Source organism: Garra rufa, chromosome 9, assembly GCF_049309525.1.
Source record: "Garra rufa chromosome 9, GarRuf1.0, whole genome shotgun sequence".
NCBI lineage: Eukaryota > Metazoa > Chordata > Actinopteri > Cypriniformes > Cyprinidae > Garra > Garra rufa.
Window position 1 is genome coordinate 1,608,070 of NC_133369.1, and position 25,743 is coordinate 1,633,812.

Here is a 25,743-nt window from a genome sequence, read left to right on the forward strand (position 1 = left end):
TATGTATAATTTATTTTTATTTCAGTTTTAACTTTAGTACTTAAACTGATGCCAGGTTGTTACAAAGGCAGTGTTTAAGGCTTGGTTTAAGTTCAAGTTTAGGTTGGTTTTCATCTTATATTTATATTATTATTATTATTATTATACTTTTTTTTTACACTTAATACGTTATTTTTTTATTATTTTTAGATTTCCTTTTCACCTTTCATTTTGATTTTTGTAACTATTTTATTTCAATATTAACTTTAGTAATTTTAGTACTTAAACTTACTTCAGTTTGTTAACAAGGCATTTTAATAACATTTTTAAGTTTAAGGCTTGGTTTAAGTTCAAGTTTAGGTTCGTTTTAATCTATCATTTTTAATAATAATTCGCTTAGCTTTGATTTACTCTCATTTGTTTTTAAAATTGAAATTTAATTTAAATTTCAGTTTAAACTTTTTCATCACTTTTTTTTGTAACTATTTTTATTTCAGTTTTAGCTTTAGTAATTTTAGTACTTGTTACCAAGGCATTTTAGTTACATTTTTAAGTTTAAGGCTTGGTTTAAGTTTAAGTTTAGGTTTGTTTTATAATAATATTTATACAATAATTCATTTTAAGTTTTTTTTGTTTTGTTTTTTATGTTTATGTTTAGCTTATTTGTTTTTAAAATTGAAATTTAATTTTAATTTCAGTTTAAACTTTTTCATTATTATTATTATTATTGTTAAACATTTATTTTATTTTAACATTGAATTAGATTTTTTTCACCTTTCAATTTAATTGAAAGTTAAAATATTTGTAACAATTTTTATTTCAGTTTTAGCTTTAGTAATTTTAGTCCCTAAACTTACTTCAGTTTGTACCAAGGCATTTTACTAACATTGTTAAGTTTAAGGCTTGGTTTAAGTTTAGGTTGGTTGTCATCTTATATTTTTATATTTAATTTCATTTTACTCTATTTGAGCTTTAAAAGAGATTTTATTTTTATGTTTGTCAGTTATTTTAATTTGAGAAATTTTAAATTTAAATTCAATTTTATTTCAGTTTTAATTTTTTCATTATTATTATTATTGTTATTATACTTTTATTTCAACTTTGAATTATTTTTCTCGAGTCTATTTTCTTTTGTGATTTTATTAGTTTGTCTTAAAAAAAAAAGAAATATATATATATATATATATAGCTTAAATAAATTTTTATTTCAGTTTTTCATTCATTCAGTTTTAGTTTTGGTCATTTTAGTACATCAAATTATTAAAGTTGCCAGGACAAAATTTCTCATTTTTATTAGTTCTTTTATTGTTGCTGTTGTTGTTGATGTGTCCATCTTTATTCACTTTCATTTTCCAGAAAAGATGAATGTTATTTTGTGTTCAACAGGGGGGGAAACATATTTTGAGCATTAAATGATAACATTTCCATTCATGTGAAAAAGAAATTAGATGATTTCAAGTCATAGTCATACTGATAGTCATATCAACTTCTGACCAATCACGTGAGTTTGGGGCGGGGCTCACAGTCTGCCTGGCCAATGACAGCCGAGGTAGTGTTTGTGAAGCTGTCATTATTTTTCAGGTGTGTTTGGTGACTCCAGTTGAGCAGAACTTGATTTTAACAAGCTGTTTAGTTGAAAGGATTAATCCATAAAGCTGTCAGTGGTGAGGAGCACTTTATTGGCTTTCATAGCACACATTCTGTGTGGAGCTGAAGCGATGGAGGTCATTAAAACGAACTCGAGTCGCGTCCTGGCCGAAACACAGCATTCCTGCGCGTTTAATGACTGGAAACTTTTCAGAGCGCTTTAAATCCTCACTTTTAATTAAATTTGCACTCTTAAGAAAATGGAAAGTAATCCAAGTGTGTTCATTAAAGCGATTGGGAATCTCTTCTGAGACGCACAAACACTCGCGGCCGTATTAAAACGTCAGCTCGGCTCACAGCGGAGTGTGTGTGTGTGTGTGTGTGTGTGTGTGTGTGTGTGTTTGTGTGTGTGTGCCGTTTAATGGCCGTCTGACGCACTTCATTACACGCTTTGAGACGTGACGAGGCCGGTGTCGGCGGGGGGGTCAGAGGTCACAGAAGGGGCCCGTCTGCTGGCTTGAGGACTATAGGAGCCCTTCTCCTCATTGTGTTTGCTAAATCAGTCAGAGACGCTCTTAAACACATCTGACATTCTCCTGTTCACCGCTGAGATTCACTTTCTCTTCTAGAGGGATATAATTGAATGTTTTTGTCCAAAATTGATTCTGTATACTTTTTTGACAAACCTTAATTGCTGTCTAAACTTTAACATCTTTAGGTTTTAGTGTGCAATTTCAGCCTCACTAGTGCCACTGCAATCAATTGCAAAAATGATTGTTTTCGAACAGGTTTCCTGAAGACTTCCTGGTAAAAAGTGATTTCCTTTCGTTTTGTTACTGTTTACTAAAAAAAAAAAACTATTTAAAATAGTTTTACTTAATTCAAATTAAGCCTAACTGAAATATATAAAGAGATATAAAGGTCTTCTAAATAAAAGAAGAATAAAATAACTTAAAAATAAGAATATAAAGATAAGAAATTTTGCGTATATATTATATCTCTTGTTCTTTATTCATTTCTTTTAAGTATGTTTGCCTTGAAGAAGTACTGAAATTATTGCATTACTAAAACTGAAATAAAAATAAATTAAAGCTATGACAAAAGCACATAAAATTACCAAAACTTACAATAAAATTAAAATGAAAACATAAAATTTAAAATTAAAATATAAACAGAAAATGGAACATATAAACAGAAGCCTCCAAAAAATATTAATAAATGCATCAAAATATTAATAAATGCTATTTTCAAACTAAAATACAAAAATAACAATAATAACACTGCTTCAGCATTTTTAAGAAATAATTTGGAATGTTATTAAATTAATCAGAAGTAATTATTTATATTTATTTCAGTTTTTATTTATTATTATTATTATTGATTGAAATAAAAAAGTGCTGAAAGTATTACATTACTAAAATTAAAATATATTAAAGCTAAGCAAAACGTTTAAATAAAAAAGAAAATGACAAAAGCACAGAATTACTAAAACTTTTCCAAATTAGAATGAAAACTGAAAATATAAACAAAAGCTTTCAAAAAATATTAATAAACGCATCACATTGCTAATAAAATAATATTAATAAATATTAATAAATGCCAAATTCAAACAAAGATACTAAAATAACAATAATAACACTGCTTCACCATTTTTTTAAGAAATTATTATTTATATAATTAAATTAATCTGAATTATTGGAAAAATATTATTTATATTTATTTCAGCTTTTGTTTATTTATTTATTTATTTATTTATTTATTATTATTAATTATTATTATTATCAACTTAATGCCCTAGAAAAAATATTTCAGTGCAAGGTATATTTAAGTCATTGTCTGTATGGATTGCATTTTTTTTTTATCTATTTTTGAATAAATGAATAAATCTATTGAATGAGCATCACATCTTTGACCTGAGTGCAGAAAGAGAAGTGAAGAAGTTATTTTTAGCGGGATGGATGCATTTCACTGGTTGAACATTTAATGAATTAGTTTGAGAGTTAAAGGGAATATTTATTAGATGATCCTTTCTGACTGTCTGTTGAGACGAGATGTTACTGAGCAAATACATGTGCTTTGACTTACAAGAACAAGTAAAAATGTAGTGATTAAACGAATGTTGCCATTTTTTTATACAATACTAATGTACAGTATAACCAAATGTCTAATATCTCTAATTATTTTATTCTTTTGTTCAAGTTATTTTATTTAAAATATCTTTTTCTATATCATTCGGAAAATCATTTTTTACAGTGTAGATGTGGGCTAAATATGTCTCAAGTACATTAAAATATCATTGATGAACATCTTTTTATCAGCAAGCATTCTGTGGATGTAGTTTGTTGGGTTTGCAGTGGGACAGTGTGTTTCTGAGTTGGTCTATTTCCTCTTTCACTTTCTCTCACACACACACAAGCTTTGGGCTCTTGATAAAGGCAGCGTCCTTCCATGATCTCTGATTTCTGGCGCACACACTTGCAAATCCTCCAGGAACGGTTTTCCAAAGGCATGGATTGAAATCAAGTGGGGGAAGGGCAACAAAAGAAATCTGAAGCAAGAGAGTAAGAAAGAGAATAACAGACTGCCAGAGAGAGAGAGAGAGAGAGAGAGAGAGAGAGAGAGAGGTCGGACACACAGAGACGCATGCATTATTTATTAGCAGTATGGTCAATGGGGAAAAAAAGAGGAAGATTAGCCGAGAAACAAGCGAGCCAGATCTGCCCTTCCTCTCTCTCTCTCTCTCTCTCTCTCTCTCTCTCTCTCTCTCTCTCTCTCTCTCTCTCTCTCTCTCTCTCTCTCTCTCTCTCTCTCTCTCTCTCTCACACACACACACACACACACACTTTTTTCCTCTGCATCCCATCATCATCATTCATCAAAATACAACATTTAATATAGTTAATTATAGTTTAATATAAGGCAAAGCACTGCAGGTGATTAGAGTAGAAAATAATAGACATCACATTACTTCATCAGTTGATAGATTGCATTAAGAATTGCAAACATTTTTTGTAGAAATTTTTTAAATGTTTGTTTAAATATACAAATGAAGCACTATCTAATTACACTGCACTAATTTGCACATATTTACAAAAGAAAAATCTGAACATTGAATAAATGTACATAAATGGCTTTTAAAAGACATTTAGAATAATCAATTATTGTTATCGGCAAATATTCAGGATTATCAGTTATCAGTATCATTATCGCAGATATCATTTCAAATAGTTAGCTATCGGTACTGGTATCGACAGATATCATTCTGAATAATCAGCTGTCGTTATCAGCAGATGTAATTTAGAATAATTGGTTATTGTGATTGGCAGAAATCATTCAGAATAATTGGTCATAAGTGTAAACACTTAAATGTGACCCTGGACTATACAACCATTCTGAATAATCGGTTATCGGTATTGATATCGGCAGATATCATTCAGAAATATTGGTCATAAGTGTCATAAAATAAACACTTAAATGTGACCCTGGACTATAAAGCCAGCCATAAGGGTCTGTTTTTTTCAATTGAGATTTATACATCATCTGAAAACTGAATAAATAAACTCTCCATTGATGTATGGTTTGTTAGGACAATATTTGGCTGAGATACAACTATTTGAAAATGTGGAATCTGAGGGTGCAAAGAAAATCTAAATATTAAGAAAATATATCATTCTGAATAATTGTTTATTGATATTTGTATCGGCAGATATCATTCTGAATATCCAGCTATCGATATCAGCAGATATCGTTAGGTTATCGGTTATTGGTTACCGGTATCTGCAGATATTCAGAATAATCGGTTATCCGTATTGTTATCGGCATATATTATTCTGAATTATTGGTCATAAGTGTCATAAAATAAACACTTAAATGTGACCCTGGACTATAAAGCCAGCCATAAGGGTCTGTTTTTTTTTTTTTTTTTTTAATTGAGATTTATACATCATCTGAAAACTGAATAAATAAACTCTCCATTGATGTATGGTTTGTTAGGACAATATTTGGCTGAGATACAACTATTTGAAAATGTGGAATCTGAGGGTGCAAAAAAAATCTAAATATTAAGAAAATATATCATTTCGAATAATCCGTTACCGGTATTGGTATCGGCAGATATCATTCTGAATATTCAGCTATCGATATCAGCAGATATCATTAGGAATAATCGGTATCGGCAGATATTCCGAATAATCGGTTATCCGTATTGTTATCGGCAGATATTATTCTGAATTATTGGTCATAAGTGTCATAAAATAAACACTTAAATGTGACCCTGGACTATAAAGCCAGCCATAAGGGTCTGTTTTTTTTTTTTTTTTAATTGAGATTTATACATCATCTGAAAACTGAATAAATAAACTCTCCATTGATGTATGGTTTGTTAGGACAATATTTGGCTGAGATACAACTATTTGAAAATGTGGAATCTGAGGGTGCAAAAAAAATCTAAATATTAAGAAAATATATCATTTCGAATAATCCGTTACCGGTATTGGTATCGGCAGATATCATTCTGAATATTCAGCTATCGATATCAGCAGATATCATTAGGAATAATCGGTATCGGCAGATATTCCGAATAATCGGTTATCCGTATTGTTATCGGCAGATATTATTCTGAATTATTGGTCATAAGTGTCATAAAATAAACACTTAAATGTGACCCTGGACTATAAAGCCAGCCATAAGGGTCTGTTTTTTTTTTTTTTTTAATTGAGATTTATACATCATCTGAAAACTGAATAAATAAACTCTCCATTGATGTATGGTTTGTTAGGACAATATTTGGCTGAGATACAACTATTTGAAAATGTGGAATCTGAGGGTGCAAAAAAAATCGAAATATTAAGAAAATATATCATTTCGAATAATCCGTTACCGGTATTGGTATCGGCAGATATCATTCTGAATATTCAGCTATCGATATCAGCAGATATCATTAGGAATAATCGGTATCGGCAGATATTCCGAATAATCGGTTATCCGTATTGTTATCGGCAGATATTATTCTGAATTATTGGTCATAAGTGTCATAAAATAAACACTTAAATGTGACCCTGGACTATAAAACCAGTCATAAGGGTCTGTTTTTTTTTTATTATTGAGATTTATACATCATCTAAAAATATGAATAAATAAACTTTCAATTGTCGTATGGTTTGTTCCATTGATGTATAGGACAATATTTGGCTGTGATACAACTATTTGAAAATGTGGAATCTGAGGGTGCAAAAAATCTAAATATTAAGAAAATCGGCTTTAAAGTTGTCCAAATTAAGTTTTTAGCAATGCATATTACTAATAAAAAATTTAGTTTTGATATATTTTTGGTAGGAAATATATTTTTGAATAAAATATCTTCATGAAACATGATCTTTACTTAATATCCTAATAATTTTTGGCATAAAAGAAAAATCTATAATTTTGACCCATACAATGTATTTTTGGCTATTGCTACAAATATACCCATGCTAATTAAGACCAGGGTCACAACTATGTATTTTGGACTTTTTCTTTCAACTTTTTCTATACACAGTATGGAAAGCCAAATAGCCCAAAATCTCAAAATTGACCAGTCCATGATGTGATTTTTTTCCGGTGGTGTCTTGCGTTAAACTACAGTTTAGTTACTGCAAGTGCACTTCAGGACTGACGTTAAATGTTTTTGTCTCTCTCTTTTTTTTTGTTGCAGGTTGGCGCTGTCAGCCGTCAAGGTGGGAAAAGGACAAAGAGGAGAAGGAGACGGGAACAACTCTTCATGTTTATTTAAATTATTTCATTTCTGGCTGGTTTGACCTTCCACATGGGACTTCAATTCAGTCAAAAATCTTTTTACCATCAGGAAGGTCACATAACATTCCCACATCGACGGCAAGCGAGCGACATCCGGTTACATCAGGCTTCAAAAGGCAATTAATAAGAACTGTTTGTTTATGTAGCTACCTATGTACGAATGTTTGTACAGTTAAATACGTGTCTATCTAAGAGAACAAACCAAATGCCCTCCCACGCACAATCACGCATTAACGAGACCAAGCTGGCATTTCGCATTTCCTGCAATCTTCCACATTGTTGGCTATGGTACGAACCAGCTCCGCTCCCAATAACTGCGACAATGATTCCCACAGTAATAACTAGGGATGCACCGATCAAACAACAGTCAGTATCAACCGATAATTATCTGCACTAACAGCCATCGACTGATTATTTAAAAACAGCCGATGATCAGGGCCAATTTCCTGTCAATCAAAAGGGGTGGAAAAAACATGTCAGACTGTCTTGTGTCGAATTTAGCACCATCCAAGTCCAAGCAATAATAATGCATTAACCCAGCACTGTTAACACAGGTTCTGTTTAACCCTATGAGCTTATGTACTGGTAATTATATGTTTTTTTTAATAAATCTATCATGAAGACCTGTTTTTACGAAAACTACATTATGTGCATACCCGAAAATAAATAGCATTTAATATAGTTTTGATGTTCATTTTAACCTCTAATATTATGAACCAATTGAGAGGCTCCTGTAAAGTTTACAGCATTAGGCGAGAGATCTTTTTTTTTTTTTTAATAAAACTAAATAATCAGCAGATTTCATTCTGAATAATTGGCTATCCTATTGGTATTGGCAGATATCATTCCGAATAATCGGTTATCGGTATTGGCAAATATCATTATAAATAATCGGTATTGGTGTCTGCAGATATCATTCTGAATAATCTGTAATCGGTATTGGTTTCGGCAGATATCTTTCCAAATAATCGCTAATGGTATCAGCAGATATCATTCCGGATAACTGGTTATCGATATTGGTATCGGCAAATATCATTCGGAATAATCAGTATCGGTATCAGCAGATATCATTCGGATTAATTGGTTATCGGTATTGGTTTCGGCAGATACCATTCCAAATAATCGCTATTGGTATTGGCAGATACCATTCCGAATAATCGGTTATCGGTATTGATATCGACAGATATCATTCTGAACAATCAATTATTGGTATCGAAAAATATTCTGAATAATCAGCTAACAGTATTGGAATCCCCAGATATCATGATGAATAATCTGCTATCAGTATTGGTGTCAGCAAATATCATTCTGAATAACTGACTATTGTGTCAGCTAAGAAATTCAGTATCGGTGCATCCCTAGTAATAACGATAATCGCACTGACAATGCGGTTGCAGCCTGATGGTGCACATTCACTCACTGCAGGGACTGCACTAAAGCAATGATTACCATCACTAACGGCAGATAACTGCGAGTCTCGTGTACGTCTGTGTGCGTTTACATGTGCGTTGAGTGTTAAATACAGGCAATATACTGCACTGGTGCTACTGTGCATGAGAAAGAAATTCACTCGTCCACGTTTAGAAACAATTCAGTTTTCGCTGTTCCGTCCGAAGGCCCATGACAATCTTAGAATGAATTGCACTCACAACTGATCAGTAAAACGGCCCAAACTTTACTTTGAACTGTTAGAGGATGTACACACAAGACGTGCTTCTTTTGCAGACACTTTTGTTTTTTATTTGCAGATGATTTTATCCAACTTCAAGTACATAACATTCAAAGTTTACTTTTAATCAATTCACGCACTCACTGAAATTCAAACCCATGACCTTGCTGTTGCTTGCACTACTGTTTGAGCTACAGGAATGCTTTAGAATTTAACTTTTAAACCATGTTATGTTATATTAGAATTGAATCCGAAATTGTATTCAGTACAACTCACCAAAAATTCATTCAAAAGTTCATGGTTTTGATTTAGAGCTGAATTCATAATAATATACATTTATGTATGTATTTTTATTTTGGGTCTGAGCACCTGTCTTTAACCACAAAATGGGTTCAAACTAAAATGGGTCACAATGAAAACATCCATTTGAAATGGAAAAATGTTGCATGCATGTTCATGATGCTAAATGAGAAATAGACACGATTAACCAGTAACTCGATGTGTGAACGAAATAAGAGTAAAAAAGTTCAATTTTGCATACTGTTTATGAGTGTGTGAACAGTCCTTCAACATTTTAAACTGAAGTGTTGTTGATGAAGCTAATGCATTTCTCAAGCATCTTTTCGAGATGAAGGAGGTTGGTCTGAAGAACCTTCCCAAAGTGCACTACTTTCCCAATCTGTGCATCTGAATACTGACACTGCTCTTCCTATTCATGTCCGTCCATTTGGTTTCTGTAAGACAGATGATCAACATAATAATATAATCTCCATTCGGGTACAGTATTTTCTCTCTGTCAGTATGTTGTAAAGTACCAATTAATTTTGTTCTACGTAAGTGCAAGAGCTAATTGAACAATAGCAATGTTTGGCTCTGCACTGTTAAAATGGATCGAATAAGGAAGTCAAATGAGTTCAGATTTGCGCAGTCACACACCTGTTTAGCAACAGATTATTGAATAAATCAGCGGCGAATGGAATGTGTACAGACGTGCATGACGTCCAGTGACACATCACGCCTTTGCAATTATTATACGGTACAAATCCAAACATGATCCGTTTGATGACATTATTAATATTTGTGCAAAAGGAACTTCTTGATTCAGCTTTAGTCACATTGGTGTGACTGATGGTCAGAGGACTAGTTAAAGAGCAATGACATTTCTGGAATTTAAAAGGTCGACGCTTACTGCGAATGCACTTTTCGACATGTTTGCGCAACATTCCAGCTCTTAAGGTGGTGTTTTGCACCTGTAAATGAGATGGGGTCACGTACACACTGCATAACCTAAATATCACTCGTAATTATGAATTTGCGATGGATGATTTACTAATAATTATAGCAATTTCATTGCAACATTTTGACGTTTCACAAACTAGAAATATGATTACTTGCAGTCAAACCTGTTTGTGTGTGCTGTTTCTGACAAAATAATTGGTAGGAAATTAAAACAGCACCCAATTTACTAAAGCAATTATGCAGATTAAATAACAGTAGCCATGCACTAAAATACAGCTCACAGAGGTGGTGCGAATGAGTGATTTGTTGTCTTGTTTTCCAGTGAAAATAGCAAAGCATTTTTAAATCAAGACACATTTAAAATGCATAAAGACATGCGTCATTAAATGTTTTTTTTAATCAAAATTAAGTGTTTTTCTGCTTAAAATAAGAAAAAAAAGTTTTCCCTTTGAGTTAAGTTTCATTTATCTTTTTTACTAAATGGCAGTTGCAACTTTTTCACATTTTTGAGTTTACAGTATATTGCGAAATTCATCTTTTTTCTTGCAATTCGGAAGAAATAATCGAAATTAAGTGGGTTTTTCTGCTTAGAACAATAAAAAAAGTAAATGAGGTCAAAAAAATAAATCAGTTTTCCCTTTAAATTAAGTTTTATTTTTTCTTACTAAAAGGCAATTGCAACTTTTTCGCATTTCTGAGTTTTGTGTAATTCGTCTTTTTTTTTTTTGCAATTCAAAAGAAATTTAAAAAATTAGGTGTGTTTTTCTTTTTCTGCTTAAAACAAGGCAAATGAGGGAAAAAAATAATTTGTTTTGACTTTAAGTTTTATTTTTTCTCACTAAAAGGCAATTGCAACCTTGTCGCATTTCTGAGTTTATATTGCGCAATTAATTTTTCTTGCAATTCAGGAGAAATTATAATAAACTAAAATCTAAACGTCAAAAAAAATAAATTCTGAGTTTGTATTTATATCTCACAGTTTTGACGTTTTTTATCAGAATTGACAGAAAATTGTGAGATAAAAATTAGCTTTTACCTTTTTATTTCATGATAAACACAAGTTTTAATCATTTTTTTTTTAATGAAACATACTTAATTTTGATTATTTTTTCAGGAAACAAGACTTAATATCTCAGCAATAAGAGTAAGAAAAGGATTGTTTTGCAGTGTATGTGAAGAGGAGTGACTCCCGTATTAATCTGCAGTGTGAACGTGGCCTTTATTCAACTAACCAGAAATGAAGAGACTGTTTAAATGTTGCGACTATGAAGAGAGCTGCGATTCTGACGAAACGCAGTGTGACGGAGGCGCATTAATGCCTCCTGACCGCTTCGGCTTTAAAGGACTCCAGCCAGTATTAGCAGCCCAATAATTATTTTCATGCGACGTGCTTGAAACATGTAAGAGCTCCTCCTGCCTTTGTGGCGGTCGCAGCTTTACATGCGACATGCTGTATTTTATCGCCACTTTAAGGTGTGTAGAGTCTCCTTTTTTTGCAAGAAAAAGGGATGGAGAAAAGTAATAATAATCAATGATTGCACATTTAGCACTGTGACGAACACACAAAAAAGAAGAGACATCATGTTTGCATAATCATTGGCGCACGCTTCAAACTTGGTTATTTGCGGAAGCCTGTTACTGCCATTGAAGAAAAAACTAAAGTTCATTGTGACTTTTTAGCTCGTAATTCTTACTTTTTTCTGGCAACTGCAAGTTTACATCTAATAATTCTGACTTTTTTCTTGCAATTGTGAGTTTTCATGACCTTTTTTTTTTTTTTGTCAGAATTGAGATATAAATTTAGTATAACTTCTTCTATAAGTCCAATTCTGAGGGAAAAAAAGATTATTTTCTTAAAATTGCAAGTTTATGTCACAATTCTGACTATATAACACCTAATTGTTAGTTTTTATCTGGCAGGTCTGAGAAAAAAGTCAGAGTTATGACAATTTCTCAGAATTGTGAGTATCTCGCAATTTCAACTTTTTCTCACGGTTTATATCACAATTCTAACTTACAACTTGCAATTTTGACCTTATAACATAATTGTGAGTGTATATCTTGCAGTTCTGACAAAAAATTTGAATTGAGATTTTTATCTCACAATTCTGACTTTTTTTCTGCAATTGTGAGTTTATATACTTTTTTCTTGCCATTGTGACTTCTTTTCTCAGAAATGAGATATAAACTTGCAGTTACGAGTTACAAAGTCTAATTCTGAAGGAAAAAATAGTATTTTCTTAAAATTGAGAGTTTAACTCGCAATTCTGAGAAAAAAAAGTCAGAATTCTGAGTTTCTCACAGTTATGACTATTTCTCAGAATTGCGAGATGTAACTTTTTTTCTTTTGGTTGCAAGATTATATTGAAGTAGCAGTTGCAATTCTGACTATAACTTGCAATTGAGTTTATATCTTGCAGTTATGATTAAAAACTGTGTTATGATTTGTCAGTATACATCTTGCAATTATGACTATTTCTCAGAATTCAGATTTTTTTTTTTTAATCAAAATTGCAATTCAGAATTTTTTCTTGCAATTTTGACTTAGCAAATCTTGCAATTCTGATTTTAAAAAGTCAGAATTGAAAGTTTATATCTCACAATTCTGACTTTCTTTTCTCATCTTGCAATTATGACTTTATTTCTCAAAATTGAGAATTTCTTCTTGCAATTTTGACTTAACACATGTGAGTTTATATTTTGAAATTCTGATTTAAAAAAGTCATATTTGCAAGATTATATCTCACAACTCTGCCTGTATTTAAATTATGACTTTTTTCACAATTGTGAGTTTACATCTTGCAATTATGACTTTATTTCTCAGATTTGAACAGCAATTCTGAATTTTTTCTTGCAATTTTGACTATAACACGCATTTCTGAGTTTATATCTTGCAATTCTGATTTTAAAAAGTTTATATCTCACAATTCTAAGGCTGTATTTAAATTCTGACTTCTTGCAATTGAGTTAATGTCTTGCATTGCGAGATAAAGTCGCAATTACTGTTTCATATTTTTTACTTCGGTGGTGGAAATAGGCTTCCACAGTTATTAAATCAATATATAAATGTAAATGTACCACGAAAAGGGAACAGCTTTAGCTTCCCGGTTTGCTCTGCTTTGGAATGTGCTGTCAAGACCATGTTATTCTCAATTCATCTGTGAATATTTAATCTTTTTGTAATCTTTGTTATATACTAGGCTGTACATACAGTATATATACGGAGGGGGCGAGACGGCGGCGTGACGGCGATGCTTCAGCGTTCAGGGTCACGAACGCCCCCTCGGCTGATTCATATCCGTATACTCTCGTTGGGAAGCAGGCGTGGAGGTTGGACGTGCATCCGCTGTGCTGAACACTGAATCTGTGTTTTCGCTTCACTTGCCTATATCTATTTTTCTTTTTTGTAAGATGCACTGAAATAATGCAGACATTCGACAAGCGGTTCCAGAACCTAGACGTGTACCTGGTCACTTTATAACGAACGAAACTTAGACTATATTAGAGTAGGAATTGCATTATTTGTTAGAAACCTGTATGTAATGTTATTATGGAAGATGTAATGTCCTTCTGTAAATGTTGTTTATTGTTGTTTTACCTGAAATAAATAAAGTTTATTAATGCTTCAAACCAACCGCCATCTTCACAATCAATGATTTAAAGTGCTCTGCATTGATTTCAATGGAAGTTGGCTAATAGCATGTGACTCATATTGAACTATACTCACAAACTGATATTAAAAAAGTAATATTTGTTTCTGTACACTCTTAAAAAAGTTTTTTTATTGCCATAGACTGTTTCTTTTCCATTGCACAAAAGTTTTATATATATATAATGGAAAAATTTCTTAAGATCATTAAAATGTTCTTCTAAGAACTGAAAGGTTCTTTAAGGAACCAAAAATTGTTCTACACTCTTAAAGTAAAGGTGCTTTAAAAGGTTCTTCACAGCGATGCCATAGAAGAACCATTTTTGGTTCCACAAAGAATCATTCAGTCAAAGATACTTTAAAAAGAACCTTCTTTTCTCACAAAGAACCTTTTGTGCAACAGAAAGGTTCTTCAGATGTTAAAGGTTCATAATGGAACCATTTAAACAAAAAACGGTTCTTCTATGGCATCGCCGAAGCACCTTTATTGTTGTGTAATTTTTGAGTGTAAGCCACAAATCTGGGCGATTTCAATTTACATAATGCTTAATAGTCAAATTTCCTAATGACGCATTAAGTGAGTTACGTGCGGGTTTTACTCATCATCTCTTTCTGGTTTGGCCAGTCTAGTCTGTCCCAGGATTATTCAGATCTTGTTATAGCATCTCAGCTTTTCTGGATTTACTATGAAAGCCTGTTTCCGACATTGAATTAAAAAATTTAAAAAAGGAAATTGTGACTTTTTATCTCACTATTGCGAGTTTACATCTCGCAATTCTGAGCTTTTTTCTCAGAATTGCGTCATACAAACTCACAATTCTGACTTTTTCTCAGAATTATGATATATAAACTCACAATTGCGAGTTATGAAGTCAGAATTGCAAGATAAAAACTCAAAATTCTGACTTGTTTTCCTCAGAATTGCATGATATAAACTGGCAATTGCGAGTTACAAAGTCAGAATTGCAACACATAATTCTCAGCATTGTGAATTTATATTTTAAATTGTGACTTTTTTCTCAGAATTGCAAGATTATATCTAGCAATTGTGACTTTTTCACAGAATTGTAAATTTATATCTTGCAGCTGTGACTTTTTCTCTCAGAACTGCGAGTTTAGAACTTACAATTCTTTTTCTCAAATTTGTGAATTTATATCTTGCAATTGTGACTTTTTTGTGATATTAAGTCAGAATTGTTAGATATAAACTTGCAGTTCTGAGAACATCAAAACTGGATTTTATGACTCACAATTGCGAATTTATATCTCATAATTCTTAGAAAAAAATCAGAATTGCGAACAAACTCACAATTGCTAGAAAAAAAGTCAGAAGTGTGAGTTTTTATCTCATATTCTTACTTTTATTTCTTGCAATTGCACTGTAAAAAACTTTGTTGAATCAACTAAAAATAATTTGTCACCTGGATGCCTTATAATTTTAAATTCAGTTAACATTTAAAAAAAGTTTAGTCAACTTAAAATGTTTAGTTGTACTAAGTGACAACTTAGATATTTATGTTGATTCAACTTAAAATGTTTAGGCAGCTGGGCAACTTACCCAGCTTTTAAGTTTAACAAACCAGCTTTCAAGTTGACTAAACTTATTTGTGCTGACTAAGCTTAACATTTTAAGGAAGCAGGGTAACAAATTATTTTTTTGTAGTGTGGGAGTTTATAAAGGAGAAAAAAACATTAGAATTGTGACTTTATAACTCGCAATTGCAAGTTTATATCTTATTATTCTGACTTTATAACATGCAATTGTAAATTTAAATCTCACAATTCTGAGAAAAAGAGTCAGAATTGTCAGACAAACAGTTGCAATTACATTTTTTTTTATTCAGTAGCAGAAACAGGCTTCCATAATTTACTGAACTGAAATCAAAAGGAAAGTTCAGATGTCCTGCCTGAGATGATTGAAGTTGAATGCTACACATTTAAAATACAATATATTGGGTCATTTATTCCCAAAATGAAAACTAGTGTGAGTGACTGAACTGGTAGAGCATTTCATGTTTGTAAATGAAAAATAATTACACAATAAGACCAAATGGAAAACGGCTGAATGAAGTATTTACTCAGGCAGAAGTTGTTTTGTATTCAGCCAGTATCCAGACTCTTAGTGAAGGCTGTCTTTACATTCCCCTGTCAGAGCAAATCATGTTCCTCTCATTTCTCTTACAGACACTCACAGTAGCCAATAGGAAGGCAGCAGACAGGGCCGCACGTTAGGGGCCGTCTCTGTTTTTTTGTATGGCATGCAGATTTTGTTCATTGACTTTATTTACTGTGCTGCACTTAGATGAATGAGTATTTGTTTTTAAAATGCTCTTTAAAAGTCGTTTTTAACTATGTATTTTACTATAGATGAGATACACAACCGATATCCTTTAAATTGTGTTCACTTTTTTTTTGTTTGTTTTTGTGTTTTAGTCAACGGTCAAGACAAAGTCCACATCAGTATAAACTGTTGACCAATAACCCTTGTTTGCATTAGTTTCAAATTAAATATTACTCTGACTGAAGTCCATTAGTAAAGAACTGTTTTGAATAGCATATTAACTTTATTTCAGTACGTAGTGTGCATACTGAGCACTGCTCACTGAATTAAACATGCAACAATGCATTTGACATATAGTTTTTATCATTGCATGCTGTAAGTGTACTGTTTCATTTATAGTGCAGTGTATAATGTAAAGTGTTCAGTAAGTACAATAATAATTTGACTGACAATGACACTGAAGTGTTAGTTGTAAACAGATCATTGGACTACTACTTTATTTTTACCACGTTTGTTGTTTCTTTGTAATTATTTGTGACCCTAGACCACAAAACCGGTCATACGCATTTGAAATTGAAATGTATACATCATCTGAAAGCTAAATAAATAAGCTTTCAATTGATGCATGGTTTGTTAGGATAATATTAATCTCTTTTCTTTTTAAATCTTTTATTTGAAAATCTGCAATCTGAGGGTGCAAAAAAATCTAAACACTGAGAAAATTGCTTTTAAAGTTGTCCAAATAAAGTCCCTAGCAATGCATATTAGTAAGTTTTGATATATAATTACGAAATGAAATATACAAAATATCTTCACGGAATATGGAACTTAATATCCTACTAGTTTTTGACATAAAAGAAACATTTATAATGTATTTTTGGCTGGATATACCTAATTAAGACTCAAAAGTAAATCCTACGGCAATTATTTTCAATATTAAGTAGTAAGTTAGTACTTTTGAATTCATATTGGTGAAGTAAGCTTACTTTTACAAGTATGTAACATAGCCTTCTCTTTGACTTATTATTTTGATATCTAAAGTTAGCAGATAAAATGGATTTTGTTTAATAATGCTGTAAATGCAAAGAGCGAACATTAAAAGAACGCAAAGCGAACCTTAGTCAAAAGAAATTGCAACCAAGTGTTTTTCAGTTAAGTTAGTACTTCATTCTGAATTTATATGGATGAAAACAGTGCAAAATGTATACTGTATTAGTAAAGTTACAAGAGAAAATGCGTTCCATTCAGCAACCACATAATGTCTAAGAACAAACGTTAAAAGAACATAAAGAGAACCTTAGCCAAAGCTAAGTGTTTCCCAACAGCCAGTGTTTTTCAGTAAAGTTAGATCTCCTTTCTACATTCAATATTGGAGAAAACATGTTGCCAATTGTGTATTAAATGTGTTCCATTCAACAACCCTATAAAGTCTGAGAACGAACATTAAAAGAATGTTAAAAAAAACATTTAACGAATTCTTGTCTTCTCTTTTACGTATTGCTCTGATTTCTAAAGTCAGCGGATATAATGCGTTCCGCTCCACAACGCAAAACGAACCGCAGGCGAACGAATTCCCGACGCTCCCTAAACGCGAGCCATCTGTCCATAAAGCCCCGCCCGCGTTTCGCTTATGAACAGCAGACAGCAGGGCGCCTGGAAACAGGTTTGAACAGCTCACAGAAACTCTGACACGACACAGCGCGACTCTTTATTCGCCTCAGACGCTCGTGTGTTTTTCTTCACTCGTTTGATCCGCTCGCGATCCGGGGAGCAGCGTCCGGGGCGCCGCTGCACTTTCCTAAAAGTTTTTGGACAAGGATAAATCAACAAAGGGAGTTGGAGGGGAGGAAGAGCGCTGGCGGGCGAGCGAGCTGGCTGTGAGGAGACAGACCGCAGAAGGAAAGTATGGCCGCGCGCGCTGCGTCAGCGCTCTTCCTGCTCGCCTTTGGAATACTGGGAGCGAGCGCGCAGTACGGAGACCGCGGCATGTCGGTGCCCGAGCACGGCTTCTGCCAGCCCATCACCATCCCTCTGTGCACGGACATCGCGTACAACGAGACCATCATGCCCAACCTCCTCGGCCACACGAACCAGGAGGACGCGGGGCTGGAGGTGCACCAGTTCTACCCGCTCGTTAAAGTGCAGTGCTCGCCGGACCTCAAGTTCTTCCTGTGCTCCATGTACGCGCCGGTGTGCACGGTGCTGGAGCAAGCGCTGCCGCCGTGCCGATCGCTGTGCGAGCGCGCGCGTCAAGGCTGCGAGGCGCTCATGAACAAATTCGGCTTCCAGTGGCCGGAGACCCTGGCGTGCGAAACGTTCCCGGTGCACGGCGGAGAGCTGTGCGTGGGGCAAAACACGTCTGAGCCGAGGACACCCGTCAACCCAACTCCAGATGTGACCCAAGCGACGCCCGACCACCCCAGGAAGGGGCGTTTTAAGTGCCCGGCTTCGCTGAAAGTCCCACCGTACCTCAACTACCGCTTTCTAGGCGAGGAAAACTGCGGCGCGCCGTGCGAGCCCAAAAAACTCAACGGGATGATGTACTTCAGCGAGGACGAGCAGAAGTTTGCGCGCATTTGGATCGGGATTTGGTCGGTTTTGTGCTGCGCGTCCACTTTGTTCACCGTCCTGACTTATTTAGTGGACATGAAGCGCTTTAGTTACCCGGAAAGACCCATTATATTCCTTTCCGGGTGTTACACGATGGTGTCCATCGCTTACATCGCCGGATTTCTCCTGGAAGACAAAGTGGTTTGCAATGAGCAGTTCGATAACGACTTCAGGACGGTGGTGCAAGGCACCAAAAAGGAAGGTTGCACCATTCTGTTTATGATGCTGTACTTCTTCAGCATGGCCAGCTCCATCTGGTGGGTCATCCTAGCGCTCACTTGGTTCCTCGCAGCTGGGATGAAATGGGGTCACGAGGCCATCGAAGCAAATTCGCAGTATTTCCATCTCGCAGCGTGGGCAGTGCCGGCCATCAAGACCATCACCATCCTGGCGGTGGGTCAGGTGGATGGAGACGTGCTCAGCGGCGTCTGCTTTGTGGGCATCAACAGCGTGGACGCGCTGCGCGGATTCGTCCTGGCGCCGCTCTTCGTCTACCTGTTCATCGGCACCTCGTTCCTCCTGGCGGGCTTCGTGTCTCTGTTTCGCATCAGGACCATCATGAAGCACGACGGCACCAAGACGGAGAAGCTGGAGAAGCTGATGGTGCGCATCGGCATCTTCAGCGTCCTGTACACGGTTCCGGCCACCATCGTGATCGCCTGTTACTTCTACGAGCAGGCCTTTCGGGATCAGTGGGAACAGACGTGGAGCGCGCAATCGTGCAAGACGTACGCGGTGCCGTGCCCCGCGCACAACCCGCAGATGAACCCGGACTTCACGGTGTTCATGATCAAGTACCTGATGACCCTGATCGTGGGCATCACGTCTGGATTCTGGATATGGTCTGGAAAGACGCTTAACTCGTGGAGGAAGTTCTACACGAGACTGGCGAACAGCAAACAAGGAGAAACAACAGTGTGATTTAACTGCTTTTATATTGTTCACCTTAACAACTGTTTGCGTTGTACATAAACATTGTGATGATTTTTGTAAGTATATATTTGTATTTAAATCTCACTTGGATTTCTTGGATGTTCTTTTTTTAAATCAAAGCAACTTTTTTGGACAAACCGCATCGTTTTGGAGATTATTTATGCTTTTTCTCTTGGATTACTCTGGGTGGGGATCTGTTTTTTTAAGCTTGTATGTAAAACTGTGTCTTTTTATCGACATCAGTATTTCCACGGGCAAATATTCAAACTTTTTACATGCAAATAATGCAGAAATAATAATAATGTGTGTGAATTGTGCACCCAGCACTTAAGGCCACATATCATGGGAAAAATTGAGCTTTAAATTAAAGCTTTGTGACTGAGATCAGATGAATTATAGGACTGGAATGTTTTATGGAGCTAGAACAAAAACAATAATGGTTGATATGTGCTCAACCCAGCCTGAAGCAGATAGCTGGTCTCCTGGCCTGGGCCCGGACAGCAGCAATCTCAGGCTGTTTTAAGATGTAAAATTAAGTGCCTTTTTCAGTTTGGAGCAGCATTGGGCTCAGGCCTGCACTTGTGTTTAACTCAAAGAAATGTATACATGTTTTTTCTTCGGTCTGTAATGAACTTTGGTGATGTTTCTGAAGGCTTTGTGTTCTCCTTTGGCTCTTTTGCACAGAAGTACCTCTAATTATACAGCTAGAACAGGATGGACGGTGTTTGCAATGCACTTCTCAAATAGTTTAAAGTCTATGTTAATATCGTAACTAATCTATGATGTGAAAATTGGGACTTTCTAATGCATATGTGTAGCGATAAACCAATATAGCGGCCGATATTTGGTCCTTTTGATATGATCAGCAACCAAAATCACGAATGCATGTCCTGTGTGTCATTTCCAAAATCTACCAGCAGGATTCTTTTGATAATGCTATTTGTTTTCAGATAATTTTATTGATTTTTAAGTAATATCGGTTGTATATAAGTCTGAACTTTGGTTATTGGTATCAACGTCAGCTATTAAAAACCTCACATTGCTCAAATAGTTCAATTTAAATTTTGGCATCGCAACTAATCCATTAACATGAAGTGAAAATTAGGATGTAGACTTTCATCTAGCGGTAAACCGATATATTGGCCAATGTTTAGTCCTTTTGAGATGATCAGCAGCCATAATCACGAATGCATGTCCTGTGTATAATTTCCAAAATCTACCAGCATTTCTGTTATTGGATAATGCAATTTGTGTTCAGATATTTTTAACTGATTTGTAAAAAATATTGGTTGCATATCAGTCTGAGCTCTGGTTATCGGTATCAACATCAGTTATTAAAAACGCCAGATCGCTCAAACAATTTAATGCCTGTGTTGGTGCTGTACATATGAACATGATGGGAAAATTGGGATGTAGACTATCATGTAGCGGTAAACTGATATATCAGCCGATATTTGGCCCTTTTGAGATGACCGGCAGTGATAATCACATCCGCTTATCCTGTGTATCACTTCCAAAATCTACCAGGATTTCTGTTAATGGATAATGCAGTTTGTGTTCAGATATTTTTAACTGATTTGTAATCGTGTTCAAATCAGCTATTTAAAACCCCACATCACTCAAATGCCCATGTTGTCATCGTAACTAATCCATGATGTGAAAATTGGCATATAGACTTTTTTTTATATACATGTGTAGCGATAAACCAATATATCGGCTGATATTTGGTCCTTTCGAGATGATCAGCAGCCATAATCATCAATGCTCATCCTGTGTATCTTTTTTCTAAAATCTACCAGCAGGTCTGTTAATGGATAATGCAATTTGTGTTCAGTTATATTTAACTGATTTGTAAGTGATATCAGTTGCATATTGGTCTGCTCTGGTTATTGGTATTAACATCAGCTATAAAAAAAACTCCACATTGCTCAAATAGTTTAACACCCATGTTGGTATCGTTACTAATCTATGTTATGAAAATTGGGATGCATATGTGTAGCGATAAACCAATTATCGGCTTAAATTTGGTCCTTTTGAGATGATAAGCAGCCATAATCATGAATGCTTATCCTGTGTATCATTTCCAAAATCTACCAGCAGGCCTGATGATGGATAATGCAATTTGTTTTCAGATAATTTTACTTTTTTTTTTTTTTTTTTAAGTAATATCGGTTGCATATTGATCTTCGATTATCAGTATCAACATCACCTAATGAAAACCCCACATCGCTCTAATGCCTATGTTGGTATCATACCTAATGCATTAACATGATGTGAAAATTGGGATGTAGACTTTGGTTAGCCCTTTTGAGATGATCTGCAGTCATAACCACATCTGCTTGTCCTGTGAATAATTTGCAAAAATCTACCAGCAGATCTGTTATTGGATAAAGCAATTTGTTTTCAAATATTTTTAATAGGGCTGTCAAATGATTAATCGTGATTAATCACATCCAAAATAAAAGTTTGTGTTTATATAATAAATGTGTGAGTACTGAGTATATTAATAATGTATATATAAATACATACATGTACATGTATATATTATAATAATAGTTGTCTATATATATTTATATGTAATTCTATATACATATAAACTCTTTATAGTTACATATATCATTTTGCATCAAATATATATACATGCAAGTGTGTGTATTTTTATATACATAATAAATGTACACAGTACTCACACATATATTATGTAAAAACAAACTTTTATTTTGGATGTGATTAATCACGATTAATCATTTGACTGCCTTAATTTTTAACTGATATTTTAAGTAATATCGGTTGCATATCGTATGCGCTTTATTTATCGGTATCAACATCAGCTGTTAAAAACCCCACATCGCTCAAGCACTACATAAGAGTAATTCAGATCATCCTGTTCATAATTCTTCAGGGTTTGCTGTGTCATCATGTGTTTTTTTTTTTTTTTTTTTTTTTTAAAGATGCCCTTTACTGAACATCAGATACTGTTGATTCTTGATTGTTTATGGCGATTATCTCATGCGAATGAATGTTTTTGTTTTCCCAAAGGAATCTCTGTTTAAGGTGATTACAGAAAGCACTGGTGGATGGAGGCATGCTCTTAAACTCCTGTTCTTGTGAGATGCATTTGCATGGATCTGAGATGTATTTAATCACACTAGCATTTGAAGCGTATATTACAGTTTTCTACACCGGTGACATCTGTTATTTTCTTCTTTCTCATACTTCTGCTTGTGATACTATCAAAAATCCTTTATATTTATAGACAATAGTTTATATATTATTCACTTCTTTGAAGAATAAACTTCACATTTGTACAAAATGCACTTTTGTAATGACAAGTGAGTTTATTTTGATGACTGTCACTTGGCTTTGCTGTAAGACCTGCTTATGTTTGCTTATTATTTAATAATATCTGTCAGATTGAAGCAGACTTTTAAAAAGCATTTCCAGTAACTTAAATTTAGTTAATGCCTACCTAATGCACTGGGTATCATCAACTAACAATGTTTTTAACACATTTATTAAAGGAATAGTTCACCCAAAAATTACAATTTGCTAAAAAAAAAAAAATGTCCTCACCCTCAGGCCATCTGAGATGTAGATGAGTTTGTTTCTTCATCAGATTTGTAGAAATGTGTCATTCCATCACTTGCTTACCAACAGATCCTCTGCAGTGAATGGGTGCCGTCAGAAGGAGAGTCCAAAAAGCTGATAAAAACATCACAATAATCCAAAAGTAATCCACACCACTCCAGTCCATCAGTTAACATCTTGAATAAACAAAAGTTACCGTGTTCAGAACTGTTTCGCAATGCTTGATCTGTGCCGACTTCTCTTCTGTTTCAGAGCAGACCATTTTTTTTTTACTGCAGGAAGCGTTATTATAAATTATGGACTCGTATTTTAGTTAAAAAAAAATGTCTTGATGGATTTGTTTCAGCTTTTGTATTCTCAAGATGTTAACTGATGGACTGGAGTGGTGTGGATTGCTTGTGGATTATTGCAATGTTTTTATCAGCTGTTTGGACTCTCATTCTGACGGCACCCATTCACTCCAAAGGATCCATTGGTGAGATTGTGTTGGAATGAAACATTTCTCCAAACCTGTTGAAGAAACAAACTCATCCTAACCTTAAATGGCCTAAGGGAGAGTACATTTTCATTTTCAAGAGAACAGTTCCTATATTGTTCATTGTTAATTCATGATGTTTATAATGCATGGATGAATTAACATTAAGCAAAACTTTAAAATGCAAACTTGCTGTATATTACATTAACATATTCAAACTTATTGTCAAGTGTTCCTGTGACTCGTGAGATGTTTGGTTATGTAATTCAGGGTAGACTGTACTGCATATGTCTGCAGGTTAATTGTGTTATTCAAACAGACCTTAAATGCTCATTGTCTTCTGAAGTGTTGAGCTCCTCTCAAGTCTATTGAGTTGAACAGGTCCGGTCCTGCTCGCTGGCTGTTGAGAAACTCTCAGTGGTACATACTGTCACTTCTGACATCATTTTAACAGACAGTTCTTTGAATAGACTGTGATACGGCTGTCATCATCAGGCTGTATCAAAGCCGTGTGCTGGCATTAATACAATTTTGACTGAAAATCTTACCCTCCACTGAAGCTTATTCCCTCTGCTCATTGAAAATTGCGTCACACTGAATTTGATTCTCATGAATGAGATTTGAGGGGAAGTTTACAGTCACAAAGCATCATAAATATACTGCACAAGACATTTGAGCTACTGCTATGATGCTTTTGTTTTATTGACTCTTGATAATGCAGTTTATTTTCAGAAAATTGTATTGATTTTTAAGTAATATCGGTTGTGTCTACACTCTGGTTATCGGTATCAACATAAGTTTTTAAAAACCCCACATCACTCAAATAGTTTATTGCCCATGTTGGTATCATAACTAATCCATGAACGTGATGTAAAAATTGGGATGTAGACTTTCATGTAGCAGTAAATTAATATAATGACCGATATTTGTTTCTTTTGAGTTGAGTTCTTTTTGAGTGAAAAAAGGCATTATTTGTGTAAAATTTTAATGCATGAGCTCAGATTAATTAGGCATACAATCAATAAGTTCCAAAAAGAAATAAAAATATTGGTGCTAACTGAAAGAAAACTCTCTAATGAAAAGATTGAATCTAAGATTCAGTAATAATATAGCATAATGAGAGATTTACAAGCAATTTTTTGTAGGCCAGTCATTTTTGAGTGAAGTTAAAATTAATCAATTTTATGTGGTGGGATTTTTTTATATCCTTAAAAAAGAAAATCCTCTTCTATCAAAATGACTATAACTGAGGATCTTAATGGCTCTAATTATATCGATTAATTCCATGTTAATGGAAAATGTGGAACTTTCAATGTATTTAAAACTGTGATTTCCAGGTCTAAACATCTCAAATGGCATGAGTGTGAGTAGGCCTACATTTTTTAGCAAATTTTCATTTTTGGGTGAACTATTCCTGTAATTTTATAAATGCACTATTGTTCATTGTTCAGAATGCACAAATGAATTCATTCCTGGAAATGTCAATGCATTTTGAAATTGTAATTTTCCAGATTTAAAGTACGAAAAATCTTGAAGAAGTGTTGGAAATTTCCTATTTTTTTCAGGTTTGTGCTGCTCTAAAATATATAATTTTGGTACTAGATATTAAAATGGAACAACTTGCCCACAAACCAAAGCAAAAGTAAACTGTTAGTCTGTTAGAATGAAGATATTCTTATGCTATAAAAGTTCAAATCTATAACAAAGTCATGAACATGCATTTGCCTTAAAGTGTGAGAACTCTAAGTAATGCATCTGATAAGTTTGATATGGTTGTTTAATGAAATTATAACCTGCATTATAGAGCTAGTGGCATTGATGGTTCCATGAAGAACATTTAAAATCCATTTTTATAGTAAAATTGGTTATAGTAGAAAAAGGTTCTCTTAATTATTAAAACAATTTTTGCATTAAGATACAAAATGTTCACTGAAAGGTTC

The 25,743-nt window shown here is 34.1% G+C and overlaps 2 protein-coding genes across 2 annotated transcripts in view; both read left to right on the forward strand.

Annotated features, from left to right (window-relative positions):
- Positions 1 to 13,892, forward strand: part of cdk14 (cyclin dependent kinase 14) — a 135,016-nt gene extending 121,124 nt beyond the window's left edge. Inside the window, exon 12 of the mRNA XM_073846908.1 lies at positions 7,259 to 13,892. The gene's annotated coding sequence lies outside the window, so the exon portion shown is untranslated. The remainder of the gene's footprint in view (positions 1 to 7,258) is intronic.
- Positions 13,893 to 17,852: 3,960 nt separating this feature from the next.
- On the forward strand, positions 17,853 to 23,055 carry fzd1 (frizzled class receptor 1). Its single transcript, XM_073846953.1, has one exon. It carries the CDS (start codon positions 18,103 to 18,105, stop codon positions 19,726 to 19,728), a length of 1,626 nt encoding a protein of 541 aa, XP_073703054.1. The 5' UTR covers positions 17,853 to 18,102; the 3' UTR covers positions 19,729 to 23,055.
- Positions 23,056 to 25,743: the final 2,688 nt, after the last annotated feature.

Excerpts from the sequence above, each read along its gene's own strand:
- fzd1 (XM_073846953.1), top strand. The coding sequence starts at position 18,103 with ATGGCCGCGCGCGCTGCGTCAGCGCTCTTCCTGCTCGCCTTTGGAATA.